Source organism: Gobio gobio (genome assembly GCF_949357685.1).
Source record: "Gobio gobio genome assembly, chromosome: 3".
NCBI lineage: Eukaryota > Metazoa > Chordata > Actinopteri > Cypriniformes > Gobionidae > Gobio > Gobio gobio.
The window spans coordinates 37,543,243-37,564,541 of NC_137099.1; the positions used below are offsets into that span (position 1 = coordinate 37,543,243).

A 21,299-nucleotide genomic window follows, 5' to 3' on the forward strand; every position below is an offset into this window, starting at 1 on the left:
TTTGCCACTACTACAGTATCCGTAAACGATGATGGAAAACATTATGACTCATGATCGAAGTACAGCCTTCTTGAGAAATTACCTTCTCTTAAAACAGATGGAGAGCGCCATCTTTTAATAAGAAGCTGCCAAGATGAAAGGGAATTCTAATTATAAGATTTGTATGGTACACATGGCATTTTAATTTGTTTGTCATTATTGGCACAGTACAATATAAACCAGTGCCAAATTTACCAGCGCCATAATTTAGAAAAAACTAAAACCAATACTGCCCTCTGTTGGATAAAAACATTTTATTAGCTCAATAGAAAAGTAATTAAGCAACATGTTAATTTTTAGTTTACAGAAGGTCACACGAACAGACATTTATAGTTTACAGAAGGTCACACGAACAGACATTTAAAAGGAGGTAAAATATTCACACATCAGTTCTCAGAATAGTCAGACATCCTGCAGTCACACATACTCCAAGCGTTCCCTTCCATTTTGAGAAGCCGGCATATACCGACCCCCAGTGGACTGCCTTCCTTTTGGGCAAGAACTGCAGAGAAGGCCTCCACCAACCAGCATGAGAACCGCTGCCCCCCAGCAGATAAAGATGGCTGCTCCCAACTCCCTCTTCTGAGCCTGGGCCACTAGAGGATTGTAGAAGTCTCCAATGACCCTATGGGCAGTCCAACTAGATGGCACCAAACCCAAGACTCCTGCAGTGATGAAGGCGGCCCCTCCTACTGTGACAACCCGAGCCTTTGCAAAACCATCTGCCAAGCAGTTAGTGCATTTACCACCTGCAAAACTGGCAAACATGCCTATTAGACCAACAAGGGCAGCAATGATAAGGATAGCCCGAGAGGCTTGTAGGTCTTGGGGAAGAGCCAGCATGGAGTCGTACACTTTACACTGCATTTGACCAGTGCTCTGAACCACGCAGCTCATCCATAGTCCCTCCCACATAATCTGCGCGGTCACAATGTTGTTTCCAATAAAAGCAGTCACACGCCATAGAGGAATCGCACACGATATGATGATGCCCAGCCAGCCAAGAATGCCTAGTGTGGTTCCAAGAAGCTGTAATCCAGTAGACATGTCTGCAAAAAGAGAGAATTCAATAAATGCAAGCAATGCTCTTTTGTAAATTGACCCAGCAAGCAAATTCTTCGTAAAATAGTTTGAGGTACACAAAGTCACCATGAAATCAAAACAGACAATTCTTATTTTAGGGAATGCCGCAGTATTAAAATTCATTTATCCATGCACCTTTTTGTAAAAAAGAATCCTCTCAATTGGAAGTGATATGAGCACAGAATGGCATACATAGCTACAAAATTGACTATAGAGAAAATTTCACTGAAATTGCTAATGTGACTGCACCTTTACTGCTCCCTACTGCCAAACTGATGGAAATACAACTTACACTGATTTATTGTAAAGTCAAGCTAAATTTAACATTTTAAAGACAGAAACATGTTTTACTAGTATGTAACAATCAAAATGCCCACAATAAACATCTTTTAGGCCTACCTGAGAACTTCTAATGCTGTAGATGAGCTTGAACACCAACAACAATCAAATCACAATGATTTAACAAAGACCTGAATCAAGCACAAATTATGCTTATGTGCAAAAAACAAACAATACTTTTAAAAGCCTTGAGTCACGCCAACACCAACTTCGGTGTGCTCCTTTATGCAGTTTTCTGCTGTTAATAACTATCCATCAGTGATTGGCTGATTATCAATCAGTTACATCACTGGATCGTAGTTTAGAACGCTGTACTGAAAACGCTGACAGTGATTATTCATTATCACGTTACCCATAAAAAAAAAAAAAACACTTAATTACTTAGTTACTTACAGTTCGTCCGATGTTTTTACATCTTTTATTTCATAAAACTATAAAAGGACTAAGATAAATGTTGGAGGCATTAAGGCAAGAATATGGGAGTGCGCGTGTTTGGGAAACTTAGTTAATTTGTGAGACGATTAAAGTGATTTTGACAACTTATTTGCTTTTGGGGTGTTTATTACAAGACAAAATATTAAAGTTTCTGCCTAACCAATCAAATGTGCAGAGTGAGGGTACATCCCGACTACCGTTTGATCGAAGGGTTCATTGTCCAATCACAAAGCAGACATTCATTGCTCAGTTGCTAACTGACAGGGTGTTCCACCAATCAAATGTTTCCGAGGGGCTGTCCTTACACTCACGGTAACATTGTGGTCTCTGTTGTACGCGCTGGTTTAGACAAGCAGTATGGCGGAAGAAGAGAGTGAATTGGAGTTAGACAGGTTTAAGCAAGAACTGGAGACTTTGTTAAAGACTAGTGCAAACGACGAACGCGGACTTCAGAGCAAGACGTACTGTGAAAGGTTTTGCGAGGTAAGATGACACTGAAATGAACGAAAGCGTTAGCAAGCTTTTTCAAAAAAGCAAACAGAGATGTGCTAACCAGTGTTAGCATCATGTCAGCAGATTCCCCTCCCCCAGTGTACAGCCACCGTGAGCCAACATTCACACAGTATTTTACCTCTCTAACTACGGGTGTTTTCAAAATACAATGGGAGTAGAGCTCAATAGAGCGATAGTTCATTTCCGATCACGATTTATAAAGGACGTACTGTCACTTTGTTTCAGTTAGCTCCATTAGCCTGGTAAGTGGCTAACGGTTAGCATTCCTAAGTTGCATTCCAAAACAAGCAGTCTGCGAAAGGTTTAAGCGTCTGTCCTCTTCGTAATATTTTATTTACTAACGATTTTATGAAACCCAAAACGGGCAAACCAAGTGTGAGAAATCATTGTGCACGACTGTGGGGTGTTAAATGATAGAATAACTCGATGCTGTCAGTGTTAGCAGTGGTTGGTGTCCTTTTAACCAGTCGCTGTAAAGGTTGGTTTTAAACCGCTGGTTTGTTTCCAAGAGTTATTAAGCAGCTTTTAATTTCGAATGAAATGTTTGCCAAATGAATCAATCCAGTCTCCTTTCTTTAAAAACAAACTTTTTAACCCGTTTTACGAAAGTTAGATTGATGTTTCCTAATTTGTATCACTAAGTTCATGTCCTGTCATTTGAATGCTAGTGCCACCCATGATTATAAACAAACACTATATGTCGATTGACAGTAATGCTTTCCGTTTTAGAAACACTAAGTGATGGTAATATATTTAATCATTCTACTGTTTCTCTGTTAAATTGATCTTTTTTTCCCCCTTTTAGATAGTGGTGGAGCAAACCGGACGATGGCAAGTGCCTCTTCCTCAGCTCCAGGTGTTGCGGAGTGCCCTGTGCTCTTTTGTCCAGGGTGTGGCATCATTTCCTCCAGAGTGTGAGCATGTACGCTACACATTGAGTAGTCTGGCCCTGTGAGTATGCACTTCTGCTTTTGCCATGAAGTCAGAATAGACCGTTCTTGTTTTTTTGAATATTGCACTATTCTAAATTATTTATTTTTTCAATTCATGTGCCCTTGTAATCTTGAAAGGGATAGTTCACCCAAAAATCTTCCTTGTTGTTCCAAACCTGTAAAAATTTCGGATCTGTAAAGAATCTTCAGATACTTTTAATAAAATGTGAGCCCCTCCATTGTCAGCTACGCAACTACCACTTTGACGCAAAAAGTGTATTAAGAGATTGTAAAACTAATCCATAATAATTGAGTGGTTTAGTCCAAAATTTCTGATGAATTTTTATATGTGAATAAAAGCCTAAATTCAATCTGTTTAACATAAAGCAATCATGTCTCTTCTTGAAATTTGGACTAAACCATTTGTTTCATATGGATTTGTTTTGCGATCGCTTTATGAACTTATTGAAGCGTCAAAGTGGTAGTTGTGTAGCTGTCAACGGAGGTCTCAGATTTAATCAAAAACCATCTTCATTTTTTTCCCCGAAGATGAACGAAAGTCTTACGGGTTTGGAACGACATGAGGGTGAGTACATGATGACAGATTTTTTATTTTTAGGTGAACTATCGATTTAATGCACTTTTAATAACTTTTTATTATCAAGCACATCCTGCAGTTTAGCAACAGTATTTTACTCCGATCACTGATCTAGCTGATTTGTATGTTAAGTTTGGACTTTTAGGGAGGAACAAAAGGGCACCGATATGAAGAAAAGAAATGCACTAAATTGCACTGCCCTAGTTTCTTGCTGTCCGGTTGCTGTTGTTTTAATGTCTCTGCAAAGATATTGCAAATGTATCGTCCCTTTCAGACACCTGGTAGAACTGCCAGAATGGTGAATGTACTGAAGCAATTTATAGCTGCGCATAGAAAAATAGTCTCGCGAGTTTGCATCGTCGGACCGTGTCTCCTGATCGGTCTTTATAGAGACCTCCGCTCAAATCATGTGGAGTATTCATGTAAACACAGCCGGTTGTCTCAAGTGAAAGTAAACAGTTGGGTCTAAACTGGATATGTATCAGTATAATGGATCCAAGCGTTTGGTCTTAAAGTGACCGCAGCCTAATATACAACTTCTGTAATGACCGCTCTGCGTCATTAATGTGAATCAAACAAAATAAAAAATAACTTGCTGCTCTTGACCAAATACCTTTTCTGCTTTAGTAAGAATACATTTAGATTTATTTAAAGTGTGAAGCAAGGTTATTATAGTTTTGCGTTTTTAAATTCATTTTTATTTTAATATCGTTTTCAATTTTGCTATAAATTTCAGTTTAGTCTTAGTAAGTTTCATAAATTGTTTTGCTAGTTTTAGTTTAGTTTTTATTTTGTGAACACATTTCTATTTAGTTTTTATATATTTAGTTTCAGTTTTAGTAAATATAGTTTAGCAGAGTTACCAGAACAAAGACCAAAGCAAGATTTTTAATTTCAGCAAAGTTTAATGTTTGCACAGATTAGAGTTAACTCTTGTGCAGACATCTTAATAATATAAGTAAAAATTATGAAAATTCCAGACAAACTCATTCATATTAAAGATGAAATCTTGTTAAACATGACTTTTTTTTTTTTTAGCAGTACAATGTAGGCTTAGCAGTGTGACCACTGAAATGTCTCTACATGGATAATATTATAAGTAGTAAATGATTTGTAAAAAACAATGATAATAATCATTTAACCTTTCAGCCTGTCAATATTATGAAAACATGAAATCTCCAACATACAGTAGTAGTAGCTACTTGCTACTAGTAGTTGCTGTTGCACAGCATCTCTTGTCGTGCATGAAACGTCATTCTAAAAGCAGTGAGCCAAAGTTAAAAGTAGTTCAACTTGCGTCTCATTACCTTGTGTCATTGTGTCATTTTCCATTTCATTGCCACAAGCGCATTCTTTGTGAACAGAACTTAGGACTAGCGAATGTGTTCTACGTTTCGGTTCTTCACTAAGCGCGTCACACCCGACAACCATTAATCTCCTCAGCTAACTTCACAAGCATGAAGCGCCATATACAGACATTTCCCTAAACAGCCACAGGTCAGATTTTCCGCTACAGCAAAGAGGTTATTAATTACTAAAACAATTATTTCTTTTTGCTAATTATTATTTTATTTCAGTTCGTTTTTCAGTAACTTGTTAGTTTTGTTTAGTTTTTCATCGATGATTTTAAATTTTTATTTCAGTTTATGAAAATGTTTTTTGACCAATAGTTTTAGTCTTCGTTTCAGTTTTCGTTTACAAAAATAACCTTGCAGTGAAGACTATGTAATATAAATTTTTTTTTACATTTGATTATTACATTTCTGTACTAATTCTAACCACATGTTAAATAAATCTATTTTCCCTGAAAGATTTGTTTAATTTATATTTTGTTACAGGCAAATAGAAAACATTTAAATGAACAATTCATACAAAATTTAAATCACAAAGAGGCTGTGGCTGTGATTTATATTTCTCCACCTCCTAATATAAAACCAATCCTCTCTGAAAAGGACTGAAGTTTTAAAAGTGGCTAAAATGCCTACAGTATTGTTTATTGGTGCAACAGGTTGTAAACGTGAAAGTGAATAATTACAGAATCGCTTATTATTTTTATTTGTAGGAGTATCTTTGAGCTGCTGCTGTTCTTTGGAAAAGATGAATTCATCGAGCATCCTTTAAAAGATATTCTAGACTCATTCCAGGTAACAAGTGACATCAGTCCTATTATTCTTGGGGGAGCATCATGTAGAATTCTGCTTTTTAACATTTCAGTGGATATCTTGTATTAATCATATCTTTACATATGGTCTATTCTAGGACTGCTATGCGAGCCTGGTAAGGCACCAGAATGTTTACCTTCTGCAGGTTAGGCATATTGTTAAAGATGGAGGGCCTTGGGCAAACCCTGTACTTCAGGCCCTTCTCAAGGATTCAGAGCTACCACAAGAAGATGGTCAGTCAATCAATCTTTTGTTTAAACACTGTATCTTGATCAAGTAATCTTTACCTTGGGTTTTCTAAACTTGATTATTATAATTCTTAATTGCTGTTTTTTTTTGCAGTGGACAAATATCTGAGCTCAGAAGTATCCATTTTCTTTGAACTGCGTTTGCGTTATCTGGTGGCGTGTGAGAGGTTTCCGGAGGCCTTGGCACTAACAAGGAGATGCATCCGGCACTCTGTTGTAGGGAGGCATCTCTATTTCAAGCAAGCCTACCTCGCCTGCCTTTGGAGAGCTTCTCTTCATGAGCGCTTGTACAAGGAGGTGAGTGAGAAATTCTATTGGTGTGAGACTGACCTTATACACGGTCTGGATTATACTCAGTCACATTTTTTGCCAGGTTCTGAACAAAGTTTGCCCACGTATTATTGTGCATGTGCTCACGCTGTAAGAGACTAATATGAAAGGCAGAGCAGTGTCTCATCTTCCCTCTCTTCAGTAAAGCTCCAGCGGAGGGTTGACAGATATCACAAAAAAAGCATAACAATCACCTAAAAATGCAATGTAATAAGCAGAGCAGACATGGCAAATATAAACAATAAAACTAGTATTACCAATACCCTATGAAATTGAAACACAGAAAGGGGGGCTTAAAAGACAAAAGGTTGTGAACCACTGTTTTAGATCACCTGTTTCTATAAAGGATCCATTAGAGAGGACATGCATAGATAGTTTATTGAATTTTTAGCATTAAGCCTTGCATTCCGTCTATTGTCTCTATTGTTTTGTGGTGCAAACTGCCCTATTCAGTTTCAGTTTCCCTTGCACACATTCGCACCTCTCCAACCATTATATGCCTATAATTATTTTTCTTTTCTCTTTGGACCCACTTTATATTAGGTGGCCTTAACTACTATGCACTAACATTTTAATTAATAATTTGATACAATGCACTTATTGTGTACATGCATGCTTTTACATTGTACTTGCATTTAAATAAATACCTGCATGTAATTATATCTGTAATTCATTTCTGTAGTTACATTTAAAATTACACTATTGACACTTCCCTTACACCTAACCATACCCTTAAACTTACCCATACCACCACACCAGTCCCTAACTTTACCCGTATCCCACCTCAATATCAGCGAAAGTGTTTTGCAATACAATATGCAATATGCAATACTTATTTTATTGATGTAAGTACATCGTAGTTAAGGCCACCTAATATAAAGTGGGGCCATATTTACTGATGACTTTCTATTCACACTGCTTTAACCCCTTACCAGACCCCCCCCCCCCCCCCCATCATTTGGGCAAGTGGGGCATGAATGACATACCCAGGCAACATAAAAAGGCTGCTGCTCATAAATCATTCTGAATAAACAGATAACCAACATTTATTTAGCCAACACTTTAGAGTTTACAGCTGAAGACTGTTATTAATATGGAAATATATAGGCTCAAACATAAAATATAAATATATAAAAAAATATTAAGGATATATTTTGAAATGTATAAAAATATTATGCGAACGTAGTATAACAACTTATAACCACAACTAAAGTGAAGCCACAAGTGTGGTCATGCTTCATTTCGAATTTGAGGATGATATAAAATTATGCATTCTATGTAGCATATTGTAAGACCTTATCGGGAGTTTTTACAGAGGGCTGATATAGAGTAATGATGTCACGCGCCGTGAAGATTCGCAACACTGAAGTTGAGTGTTCGTGGTTAAAAATGTACGTTTTTATTTTTCCTTGAAAATGACAGCTTGTTCCACTAGATGAGACCCTATTCGTCAGCTGGGATTGTGCAGAGCCCTCTAAAGCCATTGGAAGCCCTTTGAAACTGCATTGATTTGGACCTTCAACCCGTTGGTTGCCATTGAAGTCCATTATATGGAGAAAAATCGTGGAATGTTTTCCTCAAAAAAACATTTTTCTTTTCAACTGAAGAAAAAAAGTAGAACATTTTCATTTTAAAGTGAACTAATCCTTTAAGGTGTGTACATGTCTACACTTCGTCTACACCGTTAATACACTTTGATAATGCGACTAAAATAGGAAAACTCCACGTTTTAATTCGATTTGTGTTTACTTCGAGTGTGACTTTAGCCAGATTAAGGTAATTAGAAATCGCTTTTTACATGGTAGTTTCTTAATCAGAGTATTGTCTTAATCAGGTTAATATCGGATTATCGTTGATGTAAACGTACTGTATGACTTTATGTCCTGGTTTCACAGACAGGGCTTAGATTAAACCAGGATTAGGCCTTAGTTAAATTAGTACATTTAAGTAGCTTTTATAAACGTGCTTTAAAAAAACATTACTGGTTTGCATCTTGAGAAAAAATAACAATGGAACCGACATATTTTAATATTTGTCAATTCACGTTTCTCAGTTCAAATATGCATTTTAGTTTGGGATTAGACCTAAGCCTTGTCTGTGTAACCGGGCATACGAGTCTCACTTGTGGACTTTCTGTGCGAGGGCGCTCGCCTGCTTTCAGTTTGAATGAAACAGACAATACGCAAGTGTTTAGTGCATTTTGGGTAAAAGTGTAATACATATTACTCCTCTCTATAGAAATTAAATGTGCATGTCTTTGAACTAAAAGCCCTGAGGGGTGTTGTTTAGTCGAGTTGTGGAGTTTTTTTCTCAATGGATGTGACTAATGCTGCGTTCACACCAAACACGAATAGAGCGTCAAAATCGCGTCTACCGCGTCTAGTTTCACGTGCAAACATTTTGAATGCATTCGCGCGTCCGCAGTGAATTAGGACGCGCGAAGAAATCGAGTGCTGGAAGCGAAATTGACACGCATTCAAGGCACTCCAGGAGAAATATGTCATAAAACACCACTCTGCCTCTTTTCATTTTCATTAAAAATATATATTAAAGGGGCTATATGCAACTTTTTCCCCAAAATAAACGTAACGATAGCCTTTTTATTTTACCATTTATGACTCAAACATCTCCTGATGAGCATACTGACACCTTGTCCGCTCACAGTGGGTGCACCTATAAGCCTGTATCCTATTGTTCCTTTTTTCTGGCGGGTCGTTTTTTTCCTGCGCTGTCTGCGGATGTGACGTCACCACCGCTGCGAGAGCGAGCAGAAAATAAGAGCAGTTCTGTTTTTTGGCCACAGGTGTCAGTCGCGAGTTTAAATTTCAGAAAAACGCATATAGCCCCTTTAAACTAGCCTGACACTCAATTCTAGTCAGAATTTGAGTCTGATACTGCTCCGTTGGGCTGTGATTATGGGGCGTGTTTCAACCGAACCAGGAAAGACCTCAATTGGATAGACCTACAACCAATCAGAGCAACGGAGCGACGCATAACGTTAGTTGTCAAATGTCAACAGAACTCAACTGCACTGTGTTGCCAAGTCCACGGGTTGAAGCGACCCCAATTATGTGATATACAGACCCAGGAATGCGAATTTTAGCAGGCAGTCCTTCCAAAATAGCACATATTTTACCCCCCAAATGCCTTTTTTTTTGGCAGACCACCCACCACCCCCCACCCCCCCGGAAAGATATTGGGCTTGTTTTTGGCTAGTTTTGAGTAACGTTAGCAATTGGGCGGGTTTTGTTGTAAAAACTTGGCAACCCTGTCTGCACGCACGCTGGAATAAGTAGCCTAACGTTAGAAGAAAAAGATGAGTGTAAACGATCATTTATGAGAGAAATAGTAAAGGTGAATGCATATACAAACAAGTTCGCCGTTTAGGATTAGAACAAATTCAACCCAAGCGCCTTTGATGATGTGGATGATTACGTTACTATTTATCATCTGTCCATCATCGTCTAAAGCCCGCCCTGATAATTTCATTGGTCCGAACAGTTTCTGTTCGGGAATAATTACTCCTCTACCGATCAAGTCCAGACCGAACTGCCCGAGTAAAAATGTTGTGGGCGGGGCTAAGTTCGGCTGGCATCCAGGCTAATATTAAACATTAATAGCCACACAAATGTGGTCCAGGCAACTCCTACATTATCTTCACTGCATGTATATTTAAATATCCTTACAATATAAAGTTATGAAACTTCTTTTTGCCCTCAGTCAAAACGATTTGGCAGACAACAAATTATAGATTCATGAGAGCAAAGATCGGCCGTTAGATCTACACAAGACGAACCACTACAGAGACATCAGAGCCAGCGGCAGACGTCAGAAGGACTGGCCGAGGAAAGGCTGTTCTCGGCGGGGTTATGAGCGGTGATTGCCCGGTGATTGCCTGGATCTCACAACTCCAAAAACACAAGATTATTTTTTTAAATTGCCGCTCTCTTTATAAATAAACCACAGATTTGAGCTTTAAACAACTACATTCTCACCTGAAAGTGTCTTAAAACTACATTTTGTGACACAATAGTTCTATTTTTAAATTATGCAGGGTTTCTCATCACGTCACTTTACCACGTGACCGCAGCGAGCAGGCTCCTGATTGGTTAACGAATTGACGCCAAAGTTAAAATTTTTCAACTTGGGCGTCAGACGCGAATTCGCTTCAAACGCGTGAATGCACAAAAGCACCATTCGCATGTATCGCGCAAGACGCTCAATTCGCGTCCAATTCGCGCGAACTGGACTCGCGAATGACGCAGATTCGCGCCGCGCGAAACACGCCTTCCGCGCCGCGGGACCTCCAGACGAGCGTCAACGCGCCTTTCCATTGACTTAACATTGAAATCACTCGCGCCAGACGCTCTATTCGCGTTTGGTGTGAACGCAGCATAAGGCTCCCATTTCATATTATAGGTATCAGTTTTTTTCATTTTCAGTACTCCTGACACAAATTATGAAATTAGTCACCATGAGATTTTTAGAGTAATACATAGGTCAAAAATGAAAGCTTGAGTCTTAGACCTTTTTAATTATGTATAGTTTGTCCCCGTCCCGTCGGTTAACAGGTTGAAAGTAGGATAGGCAATGTTTTTCATAAACACTCTTTGTTATACTGGTTGAAACTGTCTTCACATCCTGATAGTGTTCAATAATAGAAGTCGTCTAAATATTATTGTACATATATCTTCTGTGGAAGTCTCAGGAACAAAAAATAATTGCATTTTTGGAATCTCGCGATTCAATTCAAAATCGATTCTTGGGCTCATGATTCATCATGTCTGCACAATTTGGCAATTTTGGTACAAGTCAGAACTCTTTAAAGGTCCCATTCCGCATGATCCCATTGTTCAAACTTTAGTTAGTGTGTAATGTTGCTGTTAGAGCATAAATAATACCTGTAAAATTATAAAGCTCAAAGTTCAATGCCAAGCGAGATATTTTATTTAACAGAAGTTCCCTTTCAAAGCCTACAGCGAACGGCTGGCTTGGACTACATCCTGGTACTTCCTTCTTTAATTACGTCAGTAGAGCAGTAGAACAGACTAACCTCCGCCCACAAAGAAACGCGAAAAAGGGGGCGCGGTCTTGTTGCTGTCCCACGTGGAGAAGCGGACGGTCGCGTGGAGAAAAGGAACTGTTGCGTTGAGTGTGTTTATCGCCATGTCATCGAGACGCTGTTATTTTCATCCAGGAGTCAAATCACCTTTGTTTGGCTTTCCCAGGGACGCTGTATAGATTATTGAACGCATACATCTCCCCGTTAAGAGGCGTGACCTTTCCAACATGCGCTAAGCTGCTGTCGAATCACAACACAGGAACTGCTGGCACGTGCGCTAAGCTGCGGTCGAATTACAACACGGTAAGCGCTGGCACAATCAGAACTCGTTACGTATTTCTGAAGGAGGGACTTCATAGAAAGAGGAAATCACCAGCCGTTTTTAGGACAGTGGAAACAGCGGTACACAGATAAGTACATTGTGTGAAAAATACTGTGTTTTTTTACACGCGAAACATGAACACATGTTATATTGCACACTGTAAACACAATCAAAGCTTCAAAAAAACACGAAGAACGGGACCTTTAAGTTGCTGAAGTTCATTATTGTAATGTTATGTGCTTTGAGACATGAGCTAATTTATCACTGTCTCTCGTGATGCTTTGTAGACTCTACCGTGCGTGTTCATGTTTTTTTGGAGAAGACATGGCATTGGAGAGCGCTCTGAATGGAGGGTGGGAGGGATCTTATGCTTTCAAAGCTAGCTTGCTATTGTTAGCCTCTTCGAAATTGCCTACCCTAGCTTTATTTTGAGTTAAATAAAATTAAAATGTATGGAATCAAATCTGGACCTGTATTGAATTGTGCACCCAAGAATAGGTTTGAATCAAATCGTTCCAAAAGTTTCCCTCCCTAGTAAGCATATTGCATAGTTGTGCTTAGTCAATTGTTTTATTTGTGATAACACAATGAAACATGCCAAATTGTGCAGACATTTTTGGCCAGGCTGTCATGCAAAGAAATTATGTAGACATAAAAAAACAAGAAAGAACCAACAACATAATAACTGATTATGTTGTAGTCAAGGAGTGCTTTCCCTGTGAGATTTGTTTTTGTTTTTTTGCATAGTAAATTATTCCCTCCAAATATCCCTTCCAGACACTTTTGACGACTACTGTATGTAAGATCATGTAGCTCAGTGGTTCTCAACCAGGGGCTGCTACAAACATAAAATTATTTTCATTTAGTTGTATTAAAAATCTCTATAAAAACTAAGGCAAGGTAAAAAAATATCGCTTTCTCGATTTTCATCGATTCTCATTTTTATGAAACAATATCGATTCTTAAATCCCTAGAATCGATTAGTCATCCTGTTTTCAGTTGATGAATGAATGGAGCATTGTAGTGTGCCTTCCATCCAATAAATTGCAATAATCTTTGTGCTTTGTTACTTTTGATATGAAACAAAGTCTCAGATTTCAAATTATTACTGTTAAATACTGTTGTGGTGCGAGATCGCTCTGGCGCAGCTCAGAATATACTTTTTAGGTCCTTGAAGGGAAGGGAAACATTTGAAGAAACCTGATAAATGACAACATATACTATACACACTCAGCAAAAAAAAAAAAAAAAATTTTAAACCCTTTTTGTAGTCTGGATTTACAGGGTCATCTGATGGCTTTCCTAAAGACAAAAAAAGAAAAACAATTATTATTTAACTTAATCTGGTTAATTTTCTTTTTTCTGTTATCTTTTGTAAACTAATGCAGTAAGCTATTGTTACACAATACAGTAATGTAACATGTTACTCATTGCATGTGTCAGCTGACTATATAGCTAGCAGTGATGCGCGGGTCAATGTATAAACAACCCGCACCCGACCGACGTTTTCAACTAACCCGCCCGCAACTCGGACCGCAAAAAAAAAGAAGAAAATATTGTACCCGACCCGCTTCCTGACCCGCATTTTTTAAAAGTAGTAAATGCTCATCGTAGCTCATTGGGCCATTGAGAAAATGTTTCAGGCCCTGACGTGGTGTGCTCAGAGGTGCAGCAGCGAGAGCAGGAAGTTCTTGAGGCGGCCCATCATTTTCCATTTCAGCTCCAGATGCATATTATTGATGAACGCGATGTTTATGCTTCGACCCGGCTTGAAGAATTCATCAGCCCACATTTGGAAAACATTTGGAAAAGTGTGAAAGCCCTTAGGAGCGCAAACTGTTATTTTTCTGAATGCTGTATGATATAGCCTAGTGTTATGTAATACAGGCTTGATTTATTCATTTATTTCGTTTAATTTTCTTAACAATTAAGATGCTGCATGTGTTTATCCAGTCTAATCGAAGTGTGCGTCTCTCCCCCGACTTTCCCAACAAAAATCCCGCCCCCTCTCAGAAAATACATAAAACTGACTTTAAATGCGTTTAAAAGTAGCCTATTAAAATGGTACAATGGCATTGCTCAGTTCAACGTTTTGGGAAATCGGGCATTTTGTCCCGCGTCAGCATTTATTCAAAAGTTAATAACGCTCAACATTCAAAAGGTAAATAAGGATTTATTGACGATCCGACCGACCGTGACCCGAATATCATTAAAAATATTTTTGGATGACTCGTAACCGCGGGTAACCGCGGGTGGCCGCGGGCACCCGCTCATTTTGGATCAACCCGCGCATCACTGATAGCTAGACGGCTAATGTGAACTGCTACTTTCCTAACTATAGCCCACAGAACATTTTCAATTAAAACGGAAATAAAAAACGTGGCCATTTTTTTCACTACACGCGTATCAAAACGCTAGATATGTAAACAATGGAGTCCACAATGCTAGCTTAAATTATGCTGCATCATACTTAAACAGTTAATGTAAAGAAATGCAAATATAAAATGTAATTTACTTACCAATCAAAACATTACTTGACAATCAGAATGTGTGCTGCATAACCTAGAGTTGCTAGTTGGTGTCCAGCCTTGCTTCACTGCTGCAATCCAGGCATGACATTGTTTTTCGAAAATCTAAACGCTTTAATTTCCTAAAGTAGTTTAGTTCCAGGCATGAGGGAACATCCAACCTCTGAGCAACATGATCCTAATTTTAATTTTGACAATTGCAATAGCAGGATTAAATAATTATCGCAATCCAACTGTTCATCAAGTCCATGAATGCGACAACTAAGTGGAAATGTCCAAGGGCCAAAGATGTCACTTCCTTAAGATGACGAATAGCTGTTGAAATGGTCTATGACTCTATGGGAAATGGAGCTTCTAACGGCAGCTGCAGTAATGCAGTCACTTTATCAATCAGCTCTTTTATTTAGAAGGCGGGACATATTCCGCTATAAATGCCTATATCTCCCATTCATTAATAATAGGAGTGGACTGTTTTTGTTTCTATAGTTTTGGTATAACTTTTTTATTATTATTATTATTATTTGAGTGTCCACATAAAGTATAGGGCATGCAGTTGTTTCATGCTAATTAAGTATTTTTCTGTAAATCAATGCAATATCACAGGAAATAATTGACACCAAGTTTATTTGCGGTCTGTTCATGTGTAGGAAGGTAGTGTGTTGTTTGTATATAAACAAAGCTGAAGCTATAAATATAGTGACATGAAAGATGTCCAAATATGCGTGATGTTTTTAGTTTTTCATTTTGTTATTTCATGTTGAGCAAATGTCAAAAATGACATTCTTGTTTTCTTTTCTAAAGATGGCAGATATCAATGGGAAGGATGCTGTAGAGATACTCTGCATGATGGAGAATGAAGAGAAAGATGAGACTGTTTTGATGCTGAGTAAAGGCTTCCTATCTCAGAAGCTCCAGATTGGAGACATGTACTACATTTGGTGGGTCTCACAAGCTCGATAAACATTTACAAGGGGAATTGTTTTCAGTGTATTGCCCCTCTTTTTAGCATTCTATATTTTTACTTGGTTATTGAAATAACCTGAAAAGAAGATAGTGTTGAGGGTGCAGAGAATTACATTCTCATTTTTTGCAATTTGTCCATTTAAGGGATTTGGTCTTCATATGGAGCAGACTCTACTTGCGGCTGAACCTCTCTAAACAGGGCTTCCTGGAGGAATGCAAAGTAATGATGTTGTCAGCCACCAACATAAAAGCGATTTTCCCATTTATGAAGGTGATTTTGGCAGAGGTAAGATATTATTTTATCATTAGTTTACTGTATTACACATGTAATTGTAGACAGACAACAATCTAAACAAACACCATATATCAATATTTATGGTATGACAGTGTTTATGGAATGGTCTTCTTATATTGTCAATGAAATATTTATTTTTCAGCTTGGAAAAGATGGCCTTGGGTTTTGTGTGGAGCTTTGTGCACAAGCCTTGCAGACTGACCTTAAGAATGATCCAGTCATCAAGTCCCTCATCTACAAAACCATTGCATACCTACTCCCTAATGACCTTGAGGTCTGTAGGGCTTGTGTGTTGCTAGTTTTCTTCCTAGAGAGAACTGTTGAGTCTTACAAGAACGTGTTCCTCCTATATACTCACCCTGATCAAGAGTACAATGCAGACATCAGTCTTGTTGGTAACAGTGTACGCTTTGAGGTTCTCCAGATTCTGAAAAAAGACCTGTACTTTGACCCTGAGTTCTGGAGCATTGTCAACATCGAGACAAACTGTCTGAAGCTAATGAGTGATAAGGTCGGTAAAGCAGCCTTATGTGAAATCATGCAAAAAGACAGGTGGATGCCAAGCTACTGTATGAATGGATATTGTCAGTGTCATGCAGAAAACACAGACAGGACTATTAACAAAGCAGAGAACCATACAAACCGAAATGACCAGGAAGCAGAGTCATTGAAAACATGGGTTAATTCTGCCTCAGGGGAAGCATCCTCCAAACCTCCAGGCAAAAAGCGGGGGAGGAAGCCAGGGACACATCTTGTTAAAGATTCAGAGGCCTGTCCAGTTCGACGTTCATTTAGGCAATTGGACTTGGCAAAGAGTCATGCCAGGCAACTTAATAGCAGGCGTCAGAGACTACTTTCCAGGCAGACAGAGATGAACCCTCTGAAACGCAAGGGCAGGAAACCACAATGGCTTTTGGACCAGTTAGCTGCCCAAGCAGAAAACGGTGAACCTCGACAGGCCAAGAAACCAGGAAGGAAACCAAAGCAGTCAAATATTTTGACGGACATTTTAGTTGAGGCGGCAGTTACTGAAGTCACAATGAAATTTTCATATCCTGATAATGAAGTTGACCTCTCTTCTGATGTTCAGGCCTCACTGTTTTCCACAGAGACCCCTCATATCACTGAAAACAGTACTAACAAATTTCAAGAGAATTTGAAATGGCCTGACAGTAATACATCTCTTATCGAGTTACTATCAGCTGAATCTACTCCATGTAGCAAAAAAGACTTCAAGGTGCGAGAGGAGATTGTTTTCCGGGAACAAGGCCTTTCTATGGTTCGAAAATTCCACACATATTCAAGACAGGCGGAATTAGAAGGAATATCAGTTGACAGTTTACACCGAGATAAAGAAGTTAAGCTGGACCATAATGAATCCAAACAAGAACCACAGTCTGCTGAGCAACAGTTTGAACCTGCAGAGAGCACGGGAGCTGCCACCCAGGATAAAAATACTGTGGAAAGCATGGCTACACCAATCCCAGCTATAAATGTGGAAGTGTACACTCCTGTTGAAGCCATTCTTGAGCCAGTTAAAGAATTAATTGTAGATCCAAAAGTAAATAACGAGTTATCAATTCTCCAAGATGCAGACACCAGATTTCCAGACTATGGTCCTTACAGTCCTATTAGTCCTCCAGAAAATGTTGAAGTTGATCTTCCAGAAGTGACAACTGACACCAGAGCTGACACCATTGCTGTACCTCATAGTACACCAGAAAACATGACAGTTCTTCATGAGGATGCTCCTCCAGTTCTTACTCAAGTGATGATGCTGCCTGATGAAACCGTGGCTACTTTTAGTGAAACTGAGATTGACACTAAAATTGTGCCTGAGAGTACGGAGGTGTCAGTGGTGCCATCAAGACTTCAGGATACATCACCAGAAATGCATGCAGCTGTTGATGGTCTAGTCTCTGACCTTGGCCCCCCAAGTGATGCAAGTTGCCAGCTTTCAGTTAACTGCAGCCTTTGCAAAAAAGAAACCAAATACCCACACATTCTACGGCATGCACTGTGGCATCACCGGATTGAGAGAAAGTGCATGTTCTGTCACAAACGCTACACTCATGGGCGCAGCCCATCAGTCCATTTTAAAGTGCACATTCAAGAACTGAAAAAGTCTAATGGGCTTTTTAGTGAAACTGTTTGTGAGAATACCATTGAGACCGCCTCACAGTGTGCCCAGAAGAGACTGTTTAAACGTGTGAATCCTGCCATACAGAATAAGTTTAGAAACATCAAAATGAGGTTAAACTGCAGTTTGAACATCACAGATTTGCACAAGGAAGAACAAAGTTCAGAACCTAAGGTCAGATTGCGGACAAGGTTGGTCAAGAATTCAGATCCCCCAAGTACATCGGATGAACAAAAGAAGGTTTGCAAGATGAAGAGAAAATGTCTAAGGAGGGTTTTAGCAAAGAGATCTCAGTCCAAGGAAGAGAACAAAAAGTTTTTCAGAATGAGACTAGCAAGAAAGAGAGCAAAGACTATGCAAGCACTATCTCCAGAGGACAACCAGTCAGATACCAATGGCAACTCTGCTCAAAAGGTAAATGGAGTGATCAGAAAGAAAAAGAAAGTTAAGAGTGTGCCTGAGACAAATACCTCAAATGAAAAAAATCAGACATTACCACAGGACAACAACGTGAAAATTGAGAATGTAGAATGTGCAGTAAGCCAGAACGACATTGTCAAGACTGAATCTCAGAATATAGAATGTGCTGTAAGCCAGAAAGACAAAGTCAAGACTGAATCTGAGAATATAGAATGTGCTGTAAGCCAGAAAGACAAAGTCAAGACTGAATCTGAGAATGTAGTACTAACAAAACACAAGAGCAAAACAAAAATGAAAAGAAAAGATGGTATTGTGAACTCTGGGAAGAAGATGATTACACCTGGAGACCAAAAAGAGGATGGAGAAGCTATAAAAAGGAGGAAGATAACAAATAGTTCAGAACACAGTTCTGAGAATCAGGAACCCATAGACAATAATACAGAATTAATTAAGGAAATAAATGCAGTGGGGTATAAAAATGGTACTCCGACAAAGTCCAAACAGCCTTCCACACCATTCCAGGGGAAAAGAACTGGTGCATCCACACATGTTAGATGCCCTGTGGAGATTTGTACATTTAGTGCAAAGTCAATCCTCGTCCTTTCACATGTGCTGTCACACCACCATGGTGACAAGAAGGCGCTTCTGTTCTTTTTCAATTTCGGAAAGGAAAAATGTCTTTTCTGTTGCAGAAAGATATATAACCCCCAACATTTTTTTGACCATGTGATATGCCACAGAGGTGAGCTTAAGTTCCCATGCTACCATTACGGCTGCAAGGAAAGGTACCAAACACGTATGGAGCTGAGTGAGCACATGTTAGGCCATCATCCACTGAGAGCGATGTGCTGCTTTCCTGGTTGCTCTATGCAAACGGAGACTATTTTGCTCCTGTATAAGCATGAAAGAACACATTATCGCCTTGATACAAATGTGGAAATAAATTCATCCCCCAAAGATTCCAAACCAACAGGGCATGGAGCCCCTCAAATTCCGGAAGGTAGTATGGAGGCAGCAGCAAATTCTTCAGTCAGTCAACTAATTGTGGGTGCAGCCAAGTGGAAAAGCCCAACATCTGCAAAACAAGATGATGAAGAAAAACCTTTGGTTCTCAATAAAGGTTCTGTAAACTACAGCAGCAAGAACAATAGCCTTGTTAATGGGCATGGCGAGAGTGACAAAGAAGCTCCACCCAAACCTTCAGATCCGGTCATTAAAGAGCAGGAACCACTTGTTTCAGGAAAACCCACAAATAAACAATTCATTCGACCCCTTCCCTCAGCTTATCTAGATGAGTCTTACATTAGCATGCCAAAACGCTGGAAGGAACCCCAGGTGGGCTCAAAGTCATTGGGCTCCGTGTCGAAGCCAGTGAAACTGCCTACCAGGCAGCGTTGCTCTCGATGTTTTGAGTCTTTCAACAGTGAGGAAGAGCTGCAAACACACAAGGACAAATGCACATCCCTCTTTGGATTTGATTCGGATGATGAGAGTAAGTCCTTTTTTGTTATTAATTTAAAGGTTATTTTAATTTTGGCAGTTGGTTAAATGTTTTGTTTTTGTCTTCATAGGTGCCTCCTGAATTTGGAGAAGCAGACCTTTCTACTGAGAAAACTGCTAAATGCTGCTGTAGGCAATCAGCGTTCTTACATGTGTGCTTGACATCTTTGTCAGCGTCTCAAAACGTAACTATATTGAGATCCACATGGGAAATGAGTTATGCCTCCTGGTTAGTTGTGTATGACCGATCTGCTGCTTTGTTTCAGAGCAAAGCTCTATCTTTTGGTAGAAGTTCTGAATTTTTTTTTTTTTTTTTTTTTTTACTTAATCATCAACAGTTTTTTTCCAAAAAAATAGTATGTTTGTCTTTCTATAAAATGCACAGCAGATGCTTTTTGACACTTGTCATTACTTTCTGTCAAAGAGCTTAGCCTCGTCTCATTTTTGCTTGTCTTTTCAATTCCTGGTAGAGAGAGAGGCCACCAAGGGCCATAACACTACAAGAGGATTTGGTCAGTGTTTCTGGCCAAGGTAATACCTGCTCTAGAAAACACAAAATGTTGTGCTCAGTCTGACATGTAATGGAAGGTTTAACTTTACTGTTTTTTGACAGTAGGTCTACCACTGTTACATAGTGCTTTATGAGCAGAAGTACAGGATGGAAACTCATAGGCCAATCAAAGTATTGCAAGCACACTATAAACACAATTTTTTTTTTTTTTTTTTAAACCTTGATATGTGAACATTTTGTAAATTGTTACTTATTGCATATTTTGCAAATGTCATTAAGTTGCTTCTGTTTAAGTCAGTGAACACATGGGAAGAATTAAAGACGCCAAGTCTTTTAATGAAGGACTGACTTCTGTGCGATTAGAAGAACTGTTGGCTTATAACAGCAGGCCTGTGCTGCTGGGAAGGCCCTTTTTTCGACTTAAGATTCTCCTGCTAATGGAGGAGTGTACATGTGCCACAAAGCCTCACTGATCATTGTCATGATACATTCTAAATGACTTTTCTTTAAACTCAAGAAAATCGTAAGGGGAGGACTAATTTGTGTCTCAAACAGAGGCATGTTTAAAGCTGTTCCATTTCTGAGCAGTAACAGTCTTATTTATTCTTTTGTTTGTTTTGTATCTTCTGTAAATGTGTGAAGAGTTTAAATTGTATATGATTGGATTAGGTGACTGGGTTTATATATTGAGAGCTTTTTTCCTAATTAATAAACACATTTTAAGGGGATTTAAGTTTGTTGGTTTGTTGTAAATAGTCAGGGTTCATTACACGTGCCCAGAGAAAACGGCAGATATTCTTTTGTCTCGACTCGAAGACAGAATTGTGCCACCACGATATATTTACCCGTGTATGTTATGTGGTGAAAATTATCTAAAGT

The 21,299-nt window shown here is 38.9% G+C and overlaps 2 protein-coding genes across 2 annotated transcripts; one reads left to right on the forward strand and one right to left on the reverse strand.

The window, feature by feature from the left end:
- Positions 1-456: 456 nt before the first annotated feature.
- cldng (claudin g) lies at positions 457-1,086 on the reverse strand (the record flags this gene model as incomplete). The annotated part of the gene is made up of 1 exon (XM_079811734.1): positions 457-1,086. The coding sequence occupies one exon, from the start codon at positions 1,084-1,086 to the stop codon at positions 457-459; it is 630 nt and encodes a 209-aa protein (XP_079667860.1).
- A 1,130-nt stretch (positions 1,087-2,216) lies between these two features.
- Positions 2,217-21,148, forward strand: znf654 (zinc finger protein 654). Its single transcript, XM_079813142.1, has 9 exons — positions 2,217-2,379; positions 3,215-3,360; positions 6,002-6,083; positions 6,199-6,334; positions 6,444-6,646; positions 15,393-15,529; positions 15,699-15,840; positions 15,992-19,901; positions 19,981-21,148. The coding sequence occupies exons 1-9, from the start codon at positions 2,254-2,256 to the stop codon at positions 19,989-19,991; spliced, it is 4,893 nt and encodes a 1,630-aa protein (XP_079669268.1). The 5' UTR covers positions 2,217-2,253; the 3' UTR covers positions 19,992-21,148.
- The last annotated feature ends 151 nt before the right edge of the window (positions 21,149-21,299 follow it).